General features: G+C 32.3%; 1 protein-coding gene across 2 annotated transcripts; it reads left to right on the top strand.

Moving 5' to 3' along the window:
• Nucleotides 1-20: 20 nt before the first annotated feature.
• Nucleotides 21-13,568, top strand: LOC115877079 (DNA mismatch repair protein Mlh1). Of its 2 annotated transcripts, none has more exons than XM_030893157.1 (13): nt 21-50; nt 3,555-3,770; nt 3,830-4,029; nt 4,331-4,521; nt 5,158-5,260; nt 5,325-5,458; nt 6,759-6,985; nt 7,182-7,268; nt 8,115-8,322; nt 8,386-8,557; nt 8,644-8,874; nt 10,015-10,220; nt 13,218-13,568. In XM_030893157.1, exons 2-13 carry the CDS (start codon nt 3,591-3,593, stop codon nt 13,514-13,516), a joined length of 2,238 nt encoding a protein of 745 aa, XP_030749017.1. In that variant the 5' UTR covers nt 21-50; nt 3,555-3,590; the 3' UTR covers nt 13,517-13,568. The 2 variants fall into 2 exon arrangements, with proteins under 2 accessions (XP_030749017.1, XP_030749016.1); XM_030893156.1 differs by lacking the exon at nt 21-50 and adding an exon at nt 3,278-3,503.
• Nucleotides 13,569-13,580: the final 12 nt, after the last annotated feature.

A 13,580-nucleotide genomic window follows, 5' to 3' on the forward strand; every position in this document is an offset into this window, starting at 1 on the left:
TAATTAAGTCAACCAGAGAAGTCAACCATTTCTAGCACAGGTAAAGACAGGTAAGAATAGTAAGGGGCTAGATTAGTAATTAGTGATTGGTATTGTGATTCGCAATGTGCAGCACAGTTTGTGAACTGAGTGATATAGTTTATAACGATTCATAACTACAAAATCGTGAATGATCCTGCAATAGAATCATAAGGTAATGGTGTGGATCCATGGTACAAAGAATACAAGGTATGATATTGCGCAGGTTGGTCGCTACGTCACAGGTGATAACAGGCGCTATTGGTCAGCACGCTCCGCGCGCCAGTTCAAATCGTCAAGATATTGTTATAAACCTGTTTTTTTGTTTATATACCGTCATTGAATTATCGCCAAGCAAGTTACTGTGGAGAAGTGCGTAAGGAGTTGGGCTAGGAAGCGAGAGACCCGAGTTCGAATCTCGGCCGGGACATAACTTTTTATTTATTTTTTTAAATACTGTTGTATTCTATAGTTTATTTTTGTAGTATAAAAAGAAAGAACTATTTATTCCGTTATTTTTTAATCTCCGTTATTAATATAAATTGATTGTTAGTACAATACCTCATTTAATATAAAATAATATTCTACTTTTTGAAATGTATCGGGCCCTAATTGTACCTAAAAGTAATATATTTTTAGTGATATACCATATTGTAAACTATTTAATATTTTAGTCACTTAAAAAGTTAATTTGCATTGAATAATTGCCTACCATTAAAGGAAATTTGAGCTATATAATCCTTGATGGGCATATTCTGGGTATGCAAATACTTCCTTTAAATTTTGGGTGTCGTTCAACCGATTTATTCTCAAAACCAGAAACTTCTACATATAAAAAGAAGCAGAGGTCACTAATTATAATAAACTTCACCCTTGGTATTACTTCCACTAATTATAATAAACTTCACCCTTAGAATTACTTCTATCACAATTACAATACGTTCATCTGCATTGGCATTTTCTACTTTTCGATGGGAAACAATAAACTTCCCAATATTTTTTAAATGATGTAACAATTCCTCTTGTGGTTACTTTTCCATAGATATCCTCAACTCTGTCCTCATGTGAATTCAGAGGCAATGAAAATGAAAATTATTTACCATAAACATCGCAAACTAAAAACCTAATAAACAATTTTATACCGAATATAGAAATAAATTCAGTATTCTTACCTATCGTCCAAATCCATGTTAATAGATAATTATTATTTTTAAATATATTTTTGGAACTGCTGGTTTTAGTAATTATTAAATTAAACGAACTAAAAAGTCTTAAAAATAAACAATTCTTAACCATAACCCCAAAAAATGCAGATCTCCTGTCAACTTTCTTTATTTTTTATTTATTCATTATTTTCCTGGTGACGTCACAGGTGGTATGCGCGAACTGAACGAAATTGGAGCCGCTATCGATCATACCTTGTATTCTTTGTACCATGGTGTGGATCCGGTGGCTGACCTTGAAACGAGTTTCTGCTGCATATAGCCACAGACACTACGCATGCGCACATCTTCGATGTTGCCAGATTGTAAGTTATTTTCAGTAGAAAACAAATATGTGCTTTTCAGTGTTTTTTGTCAATATATACCGTATGATCGAAAAAACGGCGTCCAGTTGGCTGGGAAATGACGATTATGAACATTTCCCATATAAAATGACAGCGATCTTCATTTCATAGTCATCGCTGACGCTATTTTTTTTCAATCATAGTACGCGGTATATTATTTATATCAAGGATTTATATATTATTTTAATATTTCGCACAACACGTGAACTCTTATTATGTATTTTCATAGTCAATAAAATTAAATAGAAATAAAATTCTAGATTCCTATAATTAATCTAATTGCTCTAGATTATTATGCTACGTTTAAAAAGGGCTTTATTAAAAATTCGGGAAATTATATGTCCAAGTTTTTCCTTTTTTTTTTAATTTTTAAATGCTGTAGCTGCATGTCATGTTTATAATAGGTTTTCTGCTACTTTAAGATTTCTCTATTCTTACACATAATTTATGTGATTTTCTTAGCTATAATATGATTTATAAACCATATTTTTCCTAATGGAAGGATGGAATAGAATATGCAAAATTAAGATATTTTAACATTTATTTTCCAGACAAAGCATAAGATTAAGACATAATAAATATTATAAGAAAGATCTTAATATAAATCACAAACTAAGTCTTAATTTGGTCTTGTATAAACACAGGTATAAAACTAATAAGATCAAAACTCAACCTTCACCATATTGTCAAGATTTGGCATTATAGGAAACAAGAAATTGCAGTAAATTAAGAAAAGAATATCAAAGTACACGATATTAAATACTGTAATGTATTCTACGATACAAACCATCTCCCTTCTAAAGAGAAAAAGATAAAACATAAAGCTTATTTTAGTCTTATCAACACTCTTCGATAAAATATATGTCTAAAATTGCTATTAATCCACTAACTTGATATTTTTAAGAAATTATATGATACAAACATTACAATCAAAGTATATTATATTAGTAACATTATAGGTAAAATATGTTACCTCTATCTCCCATTGACGTGTATTGTTCTATAAGACTCGTCATGGTAATATTTCAAAACATCAATATACATAATATAATGAAAACTATTGTTGCCTGTAAATAACTAGAAATTAAATAACTTGAAAGAAATAAAATAATTCTAATAAGTTTAAAACCATTAGAAAAAATCCGTAAATGATAATTTTTAATTCTAATGTAAATATATAAATAAATGTTATTATTATTCAACCACTTCCATATCTCTGTTATTATTACGTACAATTTTATATATTCATAATACTTTCATTTCACAATCTTCATTATCCTTCTTACCTTAATTTTGGATATCAAGATAAATCTGAAATTTAAAATTAATTATAGAATTTGTATTATTATTGATTAACATTCAAAAAAAAAATTCAACTGCAAATAATTCGAAAATAAACTGCAATTTGGCAACATCGACGATGTGCGCTTGCGTAGTATCGATGATCAAATGCTGCAAATATAGCCTTCAAGGTCAGCCACCGGATCCACACCTTTACCCATAATAGAATAGAATGAATAGAATCCAAAATACATAAAATCAATCTATGCATAGAATTTATATATGATACCTCTGTATATGACAGTGACAAATGCCCAACCCTGATCGAGATGCATTTCTCTGTGGTAAAATTAGTTCTAATGGTCACCAGCATTTAATCTATGGCTAATGGCTACGAGTTAACCTCACTTAATGTTATCAAACAATATAATCAGTTATTTTTTAAATTTAAAATTCTAGGATTTAAAACTATATTAATTAATTATAGGAGATATTATCTTGGTTTATATCTGATTATTTTGAGGTTTTAGAAATATGAAAAGGTTTTAATTTATTCTTCTGTAAAACACCCTGAATTTTGTCTATCCTTTGTAATTTTGGTATAAACTGGAATAAAATAAACTAAAACTATTCCCACGTATGTATTATTTGTGTTCTCTATAAAGTATAATTACCCTATCTTTAATAGAACTGCAGGAAAGTTGGCCTTTGCGCAGAATAAATTATGGCTACAGAAATAAAACCCATTAAAAGACTTCAACAAGATGTAGTCAATCGAATTGCAGCTGGTGAGGTCATACAAAGACCGATGAACGCCTTGAAAGAACTAATTGAGAACAGTTTGGATGCCAAGTCCACAAATATTCAGATAACGGTTAAAAATGGGGGACTGAAATTTTTTCAGGTTTGAACAAAAATTATTTACATTAGTAAGTGTATAACCTCTTTATAATTTAAATATAGATCCAAGATAACGGTACAGGAATTCGTAAAGAAGATTTTGAAATAGTCTGTGAAAGATTTACCACTTCTAAACTGACAGAATTCGAAGACCTACAAAAAATCGCTACGTTTGGATTTCGAGGGGAAGCTCTGGCCAGTATTTCACATGTAGCACATTTGTCAATAATATCAAAAACTAAACACGATATATGCGCCTATCAGTTAGTTAAATTAGATATTAAACATGGGTCTATTGAACTATCCAGACAAGATTTTTTGCATTTTTTCTTTTTTGATCAAAATGTAACCATTTTTAGTAGTAAAAAAGTAGTTTTTAGTAGTAAATAAGATACAATATTTTTTATAGGAAACATATTTTCTACATCTGAATTTATTTAAATAATCTAAGAAGTTCAATTTTAAGGTAAAATAGGTTTCATTTTCTAAAAGAAATTTGTGTCTGGAGAGTTCACTGAAACCTAGATATGTTTTTATTTGATTAATTAAAAATATATCTTTTAGAGCAGAGTTTAATGATGGCAAGTTAAAAATGCCCCCCAGACCCATGGCGGGTAATCAAGGCACTATAATTACAGTAGAGGATCTTTTTTACAATATGACTGTTCGTAGACAAGCTTTACGTTCACCTGCTGAAGAATATCAAAAAATTTCTGAAATAGTTAGCAAGTATGCTATACATAATGCGTCTATAGGTATGTAATTTTGTTGCGTCACATAAAAGGGCGGAGCTTAAAACCTTTCCAGTCGCAGCTCCGCCCATATACAGGGTGTTTCAAAAAACGTGTCATCTCCCGTGTGGAGATTCCTCACATAAAAATAAGATTTATTTTCCATATCAACATGGGTCCAATTCTGTTTTATTAATATATTATAATTTTCTTCCAAGTGCTTTTAGCGATTCGAATGAAATTTGGAGGGTAAAAGTCTCTGTGAGTACCACATATTTTATTGCTGTGTCGACAGATTCACCATGGACGTGCATATGGGTTATCACTGGAATATTTTTCTAAAAAAACATGTGCGCCACTGACTTTTTTTCCTCTTATTGTCGAAAGTGTATAGGCCATTTAATGGCGATTAAAAGTTGTATCTTGATATTTTATCTACGCAATTTTATTAATCACAATAAAATTAAAATAAAATTAATAAATTATTTAATGTAAATTACTAAATTTTATTAAAATTTATAACACTGATGTGCAGTTTACTACAACAAATTCCCCCAAAAAATAAATAAAAATAATTACAAAAGACCTATTGCCCACGAGAGATGGCACATGTTTTTTGAAACACCCTGTATAATATAGGCTGTTATTGTCCGTTTTTAGGTTTTGCATTAAAGAAATACGGAGAAAATAACGACATACGGACATCGCAAAATTCGAATTGTACGGAAAATATTCGTTTAATATACGGAAACTGTATCGCACGGTATAACATATATTTATGCGTTTCATATTATATAAGTCGCTTAAAAGTATCTTTTGTATTTTAGTGAATTAGTAGAATTTGATTTTGAAAATAGAGACTTGGACTTCAAAGTCAAAGGGTACATGACGAATGTGAATTATTCACATAAAAAATATCAGTTTATTCTTTTTATAAACAACCGATTGGTTGATTGTCAAGGTAAGACTAGAAGAAAGATTAAAGCTTAATTTTCATGCGTCCGTTATCCGTTGATACTGTTACGTTTTTCGTCGGTTCCGTGTCGATAGAAAGTCTAATTTATTTAATTTTACACTAAGTAACAAAACAATAACGATTAAAGAACTATTTACAAACTATTTATCTAGAAGGAATTTATTTTGAATTGCGCGGCAACCGTACGTGTCTATTTGTTTCTGTCCTTCCTTTGCACAGGGTTATATACCCACAGCTAAACAGTTCTGGAATAGTCTATTAGATCATTAGGTGCATAGACAAGGTTTAGAATCTTCTCGTATGTACGCCTCCATTTCAGTGGAACTCGATTGTTCTCGAACGTTCGATGAATCATTATGTGTCCCTTCTTTAATGCGATTCCAGGTCATATGGGGGCGGGACATATTAGTTAGGTTAGGCCGAGTCCACATGGGTCCGCAACAATACGATGGTGTTACCGATAGCGTTTTGGCGCCACTTTTCACCCTTAATTTTTTTACTCCAGCCCATCAACGGAGGAAGATCGTACGATAACGGACGTTTTTCAATTCCAAATTTAATCTAACCTTAATAAAAATATAATAGTACAAGAGCTAACACCGTCGGGAAAACGAGAATTTTAAGAAAGCTGTTTCGTTAATATATATATCTTTTACTATACTCCCCTGGCCAAAGTGTTGACCGTCTGGCTGCCGGTAGACTACTGCGGTTCACCCCGTGTGTTTTATGGGATTTCTCGTTTAGGAGTAGATATGATGATGCGATTTTCACATTACTTTGCTATAAAATTTACTACTTTTTTATGAAACTAAATATGCTATTCATAGGTTCGTGTCCTAGCCTCCTTAGTTCCTTAAATACAGGGCGAATTTGTGATGCGCAGTAGTGAAGAGATGTTGAATACAGATATAATGCGCAGTAGTAAACACAACGTCTACCGGCAGCCAGACGGCCTGCACTCTGTTCAGGAAGGATATATTAAAAAACAACTTTCTTAACATTCTCTCCCGAAAACGTTGCTAGCTCTTAGACTATAAGTTAAAACAGCGAAATCGTTATGGAAATGAAAATATAAAATGACACCAATCAAGGAAATCGTATATCCGATGAACGGAATCTAGCATGAAAATGTAGTAAATTTAAAAACTGCGTAATTTTCTAACCAATCGAAGCCTTTAAATAAAACCAATCAAATGAATATCGTATCGTCGGATAACGGACGCATGAAAATCAAGTTTAAAGCAAGTTTAAGTGGCAAGTAAAAATATGTACTGTAAAATTTCAGGTTTAAAAAAATGTATCGACGCAATTTATCAAACGTACCTACCGAAAAATAATCATCCTTTTGTGTACCTTAGTTTAGAATTAAATCCACGAAATATAGATGTTAATGTTCATCCTACAAAACACGAGGTTCACTTTTTGAATGAAAGTGAAATTGTTGAATCCATCACGACTGCTATAGAACAAAAACTGCTTGGATCAAACAATGCTAGAATATTTTATACTCAGGTACTACAATATGATCGAAAAAAAAACGGCGTCAGCGATGGCTTTGAAATGAAGATAGCTGTCATTTTATATGTAAAATTATATGGGGAATGTCATTGATCGTCATTTCTAAGCCTACACGACGCCGTTTTTTTTCGGCATCATACGGTAAAATATATAATATTATTTATTTATTATTATTTGTTAACGATTTTAGTCTAAGTTACCAAACGTCCATTTTGAGACTGCAAAACCCAAAACTAACCAAACGCTAAATACATCAGAAGTGGAACCAAAATATTTGGTACGTTGAAAGGTTAAATATGGTCGGCTTTGATTAAAACTAACGACGGTTTTCTGCAATTTTCATTACAACATTGAGGTATAAGTGATACCAATTAAGCTTTTAGTTACGTAATCGGGGGCGCGATTTTTAAATTCATTGTTGCCAACCACAGACATATTCGGCGCCGGGCTGACTAACTGGAATTTAAATTTCCTGCTGGGGATTCAGGTGGTAGCTCTGCTGTAAAAAATGTCAAGTTGCCACATTTATTTATTTATTTCCTGACGTTGTCATTCGTTTTGACCCTTGTCATGCCTTTATGTCCCTTAAGTGCTGTTAAGGAGGTGAGTTTTGTCGATGTAAATAATAATAACTGTTTACATATTTATAATTAATTAATTATTTTTGTTTCCTGAAATATTTTGATTAAAAGAAAATATGTAAAAGTGGGCAACGCTGTGCTGGTCAAGCTTAATCACGTGACTAAAAGTTTATTTGGTATGAGCTATAGATTGGCATGGAATGGTAGTTTATACTGTTTTAATTTACAAGGTTGATTTGTCAATTTTTGGATACCAAAATCAAATATTCTCTTGTCAGAGAGGCTGTAACATACCTAATGACGTAATATAGAGTCAGTCCAACGAGAAATTACATGACATTGACAGAAGTATTGAAAGTTATTTTCCTGTCATTTTTTTGGATGTAATCTGTCAAAATCCTCGCTGACTCTTTAGACAGGCTTTATTTACTTAATATTATGCATTGTAATTTTTAAAGAGTTGCTTATTAAAAACCTCTCTCACTAATTATATACAAATACTTTTAAATGTATTGATTTTTAATAAATAATAAAAATTTCAGGTACGAACAGATTCGAGTTTACAAAAACTCGATAAGTTTTTTGAAGTAAAGTCAAAAAAAGATAAATGTACAACGAAAAACACACTAAATGTATCTCTAACAGAAGAGCAATACCAAGAATGCCACAAGGAATTCGTCAAAGATCATGAACATTTCAATAACAAATTATTTAAAATTACAGATTCACATACTACTCCTCTAGTACCAGGTATTTTACACACTTATATAATTATTATTTAATACAGTAAGTATTTTTTATGTAAAACCATAGGTAATGTTGAAGATGTACCAAAGAAGTCTATCATTGTTGAAAATGATTTAAAACTGGACCACAAAATGGGTAATAGTCCAAAAAGTAAGAGAAAAAATAAAGATTTATCGAAAAGCGAAGAAACAGTGACATCCGGAGGACCTAGTATACATTTAATTAAAAGAACTACTAGGTATTTAAATCTACCTTATCTATTAGTTTTAGTAAACAAAAAAAATTGTAGCTAACTTAACTATATTTTAAAGCTTGTACTTGTAGAGTAGAGACAAAGCTAGCGAGTGTTTTAACACTCAGGAAAGATGTGGAGAATAATTGCCATAGAACTCTGAGAGAAACGTTTGCTCAACATGTGTTTGTAGGCGCTATTAACCCAAAACAAGCCCTTATACAGTACAACATTCAGTTATTAATGTGTAACACAATGGAAATTCTGCAAGAATTTTTCTATCAACTCATACTTTATAATTTTCAGAATTTCGATTGTTACAGGTAAAACAACATTTTACAACCTTAGATATTACAAGCTATAAGTAATACTCCTATAGCATAGTATAAGGAAACTAGTAGCTTTACTCCTTGTCAAATCCTTTGTTCTATTTCTGCCACTTTATATGACCTTGTTCTCGCGTCCCGTGACCACTGACGTAGCTGCATAGTCGTGGTCTATAACTAGGCAAAGGATAGTCGTGGCACTCGCCATAGTTTCACAGAGATGTATTTAGGAAAATATGAGTTCACAATAAAATAAAATTAAAAAAAATTGATCATCAAGTAAAAAATTTGCTTGAAAACAGAATATTTTCACATTTCGTGTAAGTAACAATTTTTCTGTATCTGAAAATCTTCTGATGGGAAGAAATGCGGAAAAAATATATTATGACATATTTTTATATTATTATCTTGTTCAAAGATTTTCTACAACTTTTTTTTTAATTTAAACCAACTTTAATTTTAACATTAATGTGTTTGTTTTGTAGTAATATATTGGTTAGGTGATTTTCATTGGATAACTAATACATTGAAGAACACATTGTACTAAATAATAAAATAACATATTTAAACTTCAATAATAGCTAATAAACATTACAGAAATTTCAAAAGAGAAAAGGAGCAAGAACAATGAGAAATAGCATCACTACTTTCTCATGTAATAAATGAATAATTTTTAGTTATTGTTACCGAGTCCCGAAGGTACCCAAAGAACCGAGAATTAATAATTTCGAGTCCCGGTTCTTTGATATCTCAAAAGAACCCGGAATTTCCGGTTCTGAACCCTAGTTACCATATTATCAAGAAATTATGTTTTTTTAACTAAAAACTAAAAAAAATTCCAGATTTTTTTTCAAAAAAAAATTGCTCAGAAAAATCCTCATATTTCTGGAACCAAAATATACTACCTCTAAAAATATTTGCACTTATTAAGACTCGCCCTGTATAGGGCGATTTACGGTTATGGTACGTTATGGCGTTTCCAGAACCGGAGCTGTTTTTCGGAACCGGTAATTTGGGTACCATGTCTCTAAGGAACCGGGATTTCCAGTTTTTTTCGGTACTTTCGGTACTAGCAAATTTTTTTCAATGATGGTGCAGTTTGTACACGTGTGCTCAGCAAAGAGAACACTGTTTTAGATTTGCCAAGCCTCTGTCTATCAAAGAGCTCGCCCTGATTGGTCTGGACCTTCCAGATACAGGGTGGACTGAAGATGACGGTCCCAAAGAGGAACTCGCAACCAGGGTTAGTGAGATTTTAATAGGAAAGGGGGCAATGCTTAATGAGTATTTTTCGTTAGATATTGATAAGGATGGAAATCTCAGGACAATACCTATTTTATTAGGTAGGTAACTCAGTTAACTCACTCAGTTAGTAATTTCATAATGTACTTAAAATTTTCTAAACGAACTGATCTCAGACACACCCTAAAATCTTTGAATAAAAAGATTAAGGAAGGAGCATATCAAAAAACTTGGGATGGGGACCTAAAATGGCCGATTTAATTTCCGGTTTATCAGTGCCGTTCTAATTTTATTCAAAACGTGTAAAAATATGATGTAGGGTAGACTCAATAATTTGATGTTTTATTTTACGTTGTCAATAAATGTTGGTAGTTGTTAAAATTGTTGTAAATATATATAATTCTAATAAAAATAAGTTATAATAATTATTTAATGACACAAACATCCGATACGCTACCCTATGTCAAATTGATGTATCTAAATTCTTTGACTTCTAATTTTGACAAATAGTAAATAAAAGCAAAAATGCAAGAAAAAATATATAATTAGTTAATTTTAAGTGAATTTCATAAATAATCGGTTTACTACACGTACTTATTATTTCATTTATATTATATAGTCACTTACTAGCGAAAAGTTATTCCATTATTTCCCTCGATTTTTGACCGAGATCTACCGCATGCTACACAACCAACTATTTTACAGTCTTTTTCGATAAATCGCAATAGTGTCACTGTTAATTTAAGTTCTGCCACAATTTCTTTCTAGATTTATTACCTCTAAACAACTCCCAGTTGTAGAATAAAAAATAAATAACATAAAATAAGCTCAGTAAAGACTCAGATTCAAATGTGTCAAATGAACCATCAAACAGAACTGTTCGTGTACCATGCATGAATACATAGATTGAATTATACTCCTTCCTCCTTTCTTAATCTTTTTATAATTTTTTATTCAAAGTATTGATTTTTTTTTCGGTCCTAACCCAGTTATTATAAAAAAACAGAGGCCCGATTCTGTAAACACTTCTCTTGTCTAGTGACTCATCAATCGTATACAATATTAAATCGCCAACACCCGAAAACTATACTGCATACAGGACGGAAAACAACACTCTAAAAAACATAATCGCAAGTGCTAGACAAAACTACGAAAAATCTATCGCCTCTTCCAGCTCACCAAAAAAAATTTTTAAATATATTAATAGGATATACTGTCTACAAAAGTATCCAGTTTCACTCTTAAAAAACCCAACAATGGATTACCTATCATGGACGACTGTGACATTGCTGAGGAATTTACACACCAGTTTGCATCAGTCTTTACGACAACCAATGACTCTTACATTCCAACGCTTTCACAGAGTTCTAGGCTTCTGCAAGAGATTACTAACATAGAATTTACAGAGCTCAACGTTAGCGAAGCCATAAAATCATTAAAAACTGACAGCCAGCCCGGGTCCAGATAGTGTACCGACTGTTTTTCTTCAGAAATGTTGTCATGCCCTCGCACAACCTTTAGCATGTCTATTTAATGATTTACTAATATCTCGCAAATTTCCAGATATTTGGTCTCTTTCTTTCGTTACACCGCTTCACAAAAAGGGAGACAGACAGTTAGCTGGTAATTACCGACCAATTAGTCTAACTAGCTGCATCTGTAAATGCATGGAAAAGGTAATCATCCGCACACTTACTCCATACCTAATGGAAAAAGATGTCTTACCCAGCACACAGCATGGATTTCTTCCTGGTCGATCCACAATAACGAACATGTATCTTGTCTTAGCGATTGGACAGCAGCCTTTGATAGAAACCAACAAACAGACGTCATCTATCTTGACTTTGAAAAGGCATTTGATAAAGTACCCCACAAGATGCTTCTTTATAAACTAAACCACTACAGCATAAGAGGGAATTTATTCAAACTTATATCAAACTTCCTAACCCGACGCTACTTCCAAGTCAGAATAAACGGATCTCTTTCAACTAAATACAAAGTGACCAGCGGTGTTCCTCAAGGCTCTGTGTTGGGCCCACTGTTGTTCCTCCTGTATATCAGTGATCTGGCAAGAGGCATAAAAACGAATATCATATTTTTTGCGGATGATACAAAGTTATATGCAAATCCCGAAACGAGCTACGTCAATCTTCAGCATGATCTAAAGTTGGTGCAATCCTGGGCCAAACAATGGAGAATGAAACTGAATGAGGACAAATGCACTGTTCTTAGCATTGGAATGAATTGTACGCACAAAACCTACACCCTAAATGAATTAAGTCTAAGACATGTAGAACAACAGGAAGATCTAGGGATTACAGTTACTGGAAACCTAAAATGGTATGTGCATATCTCAAAGATTACTAAAAAAGCAAATTCTCTTCTTTATTTCATTCAAAGAGCATTTCAAGACCGCTCTATTGATCTTATTTTAAAGATATACAAGTCCTACATTAGACCCAAAATAGAATATGGTCAAATAATATGGAGTCCCTATTTTCAGAAGGATATTGATCTCATCGAGAAAATTCAACGCAAGGTGACAAAAATGCCCCCTGAACTTAAGGATCTGGAGTATGAAGATCGTCTTGCGATGTTAAATCTCACCACATTAAAACAGAGGCGTTTACGGGGGGACTTGATAGAGACTTACAAAATTCTAAATTGCTTCTACACTTGCCCATTAAATATATACCATCCTTGCCAAACTCCACAACTTAGAGGCCACAGCAGACGCCTGGAAAAGGAAAGATCGTCCAAACTCCAGCGAAAAAAATTTTTGACTAACCGCATAGTGTACCCGTGGAACTCGCTGTCAGAAGAAAGTGTTTCAGTACCAACTCTCAACTCATTAAAAACAAAATTGATCAAGAAATGAATACCTTGAGTTCTGTACATTTGCATTACGGCCAGTGAACTCGAAAAAAATTACGCGCAACATAAAAAGACAGTAGACTCATCGGTATTTTTATACCGCTTTCTATTGTGTAAATAATAATAAAAATAATAAAATCGCATAGGCTAGACAGGAAATTTCTTGCTACGGAGCTTACAGAATCCCACTGCAGTATATTTAATTTAGTATTTGTTTTTTACAGAAAACTACATACCTGATCTTTCCGGTTTACCATTATTTCTAATCCGTCTGGCTACAGAGGTAGATTGGGAAACCGAAAAAGAATGTTTTCACACATTCTCACAAGAAACAGCCATATTCTACGCGAATGTTCCAGAAGAAGATAACGCATTTAAGAAATCCTGGAGATGGGTGACTGAATACGTCTTGTACCCAGCCATAAAAACATATTTTTTACCTCCAAAGGACTTCAGTGATACAGCCGCTATTTTAGAAATAGCCAACCTACCTAATTTGTATAAGGTTTTTGAACGATGTTAGTTACTTAATAATAATATATTTCTTATTTTCTTAAATAAATATATTTTCTTCATTATTTTTTTAT

Source organism: Sitophilus oryzae, unplaced genomic scaffold (assembly GCF_002938485.1).
Source record: "Sitophilus oryzae breed Bouriz unplaced genomic scaffold, Soryzae_2.0 scaffold_1442_pilon_pilon, whole genome shotgun sequence".
Taxonomy (NCBI): Eukaryota; Metazoa; Arthropoda; class Insecta; order Coleoptera; family Curculionidae; genus Sitophilus; species Sitophilus oryzae.

Coding starts and splice junctions, on each gene's coding strand:
- LOC115877079 (XM_030893157.1), top strand. CDS start 3,591: ATGGCTACAGAAATAAAACCCATTAAAAGACTTCAACAAGATGTAGTC. Junction 4,030..4,330: donor CACGATATATGCGCCTATCA/GTTAGTTAAATT, acceptor TATATCTTTTAG/AGCAGAGTTTAATGATGGCA. Junction 5,261..5,324: donor TACGGAAACTGTATCGCACG/GTATAACATATA, acceptor TTTGTATTTTAG/TGAATTAGTAGAATTTGATT.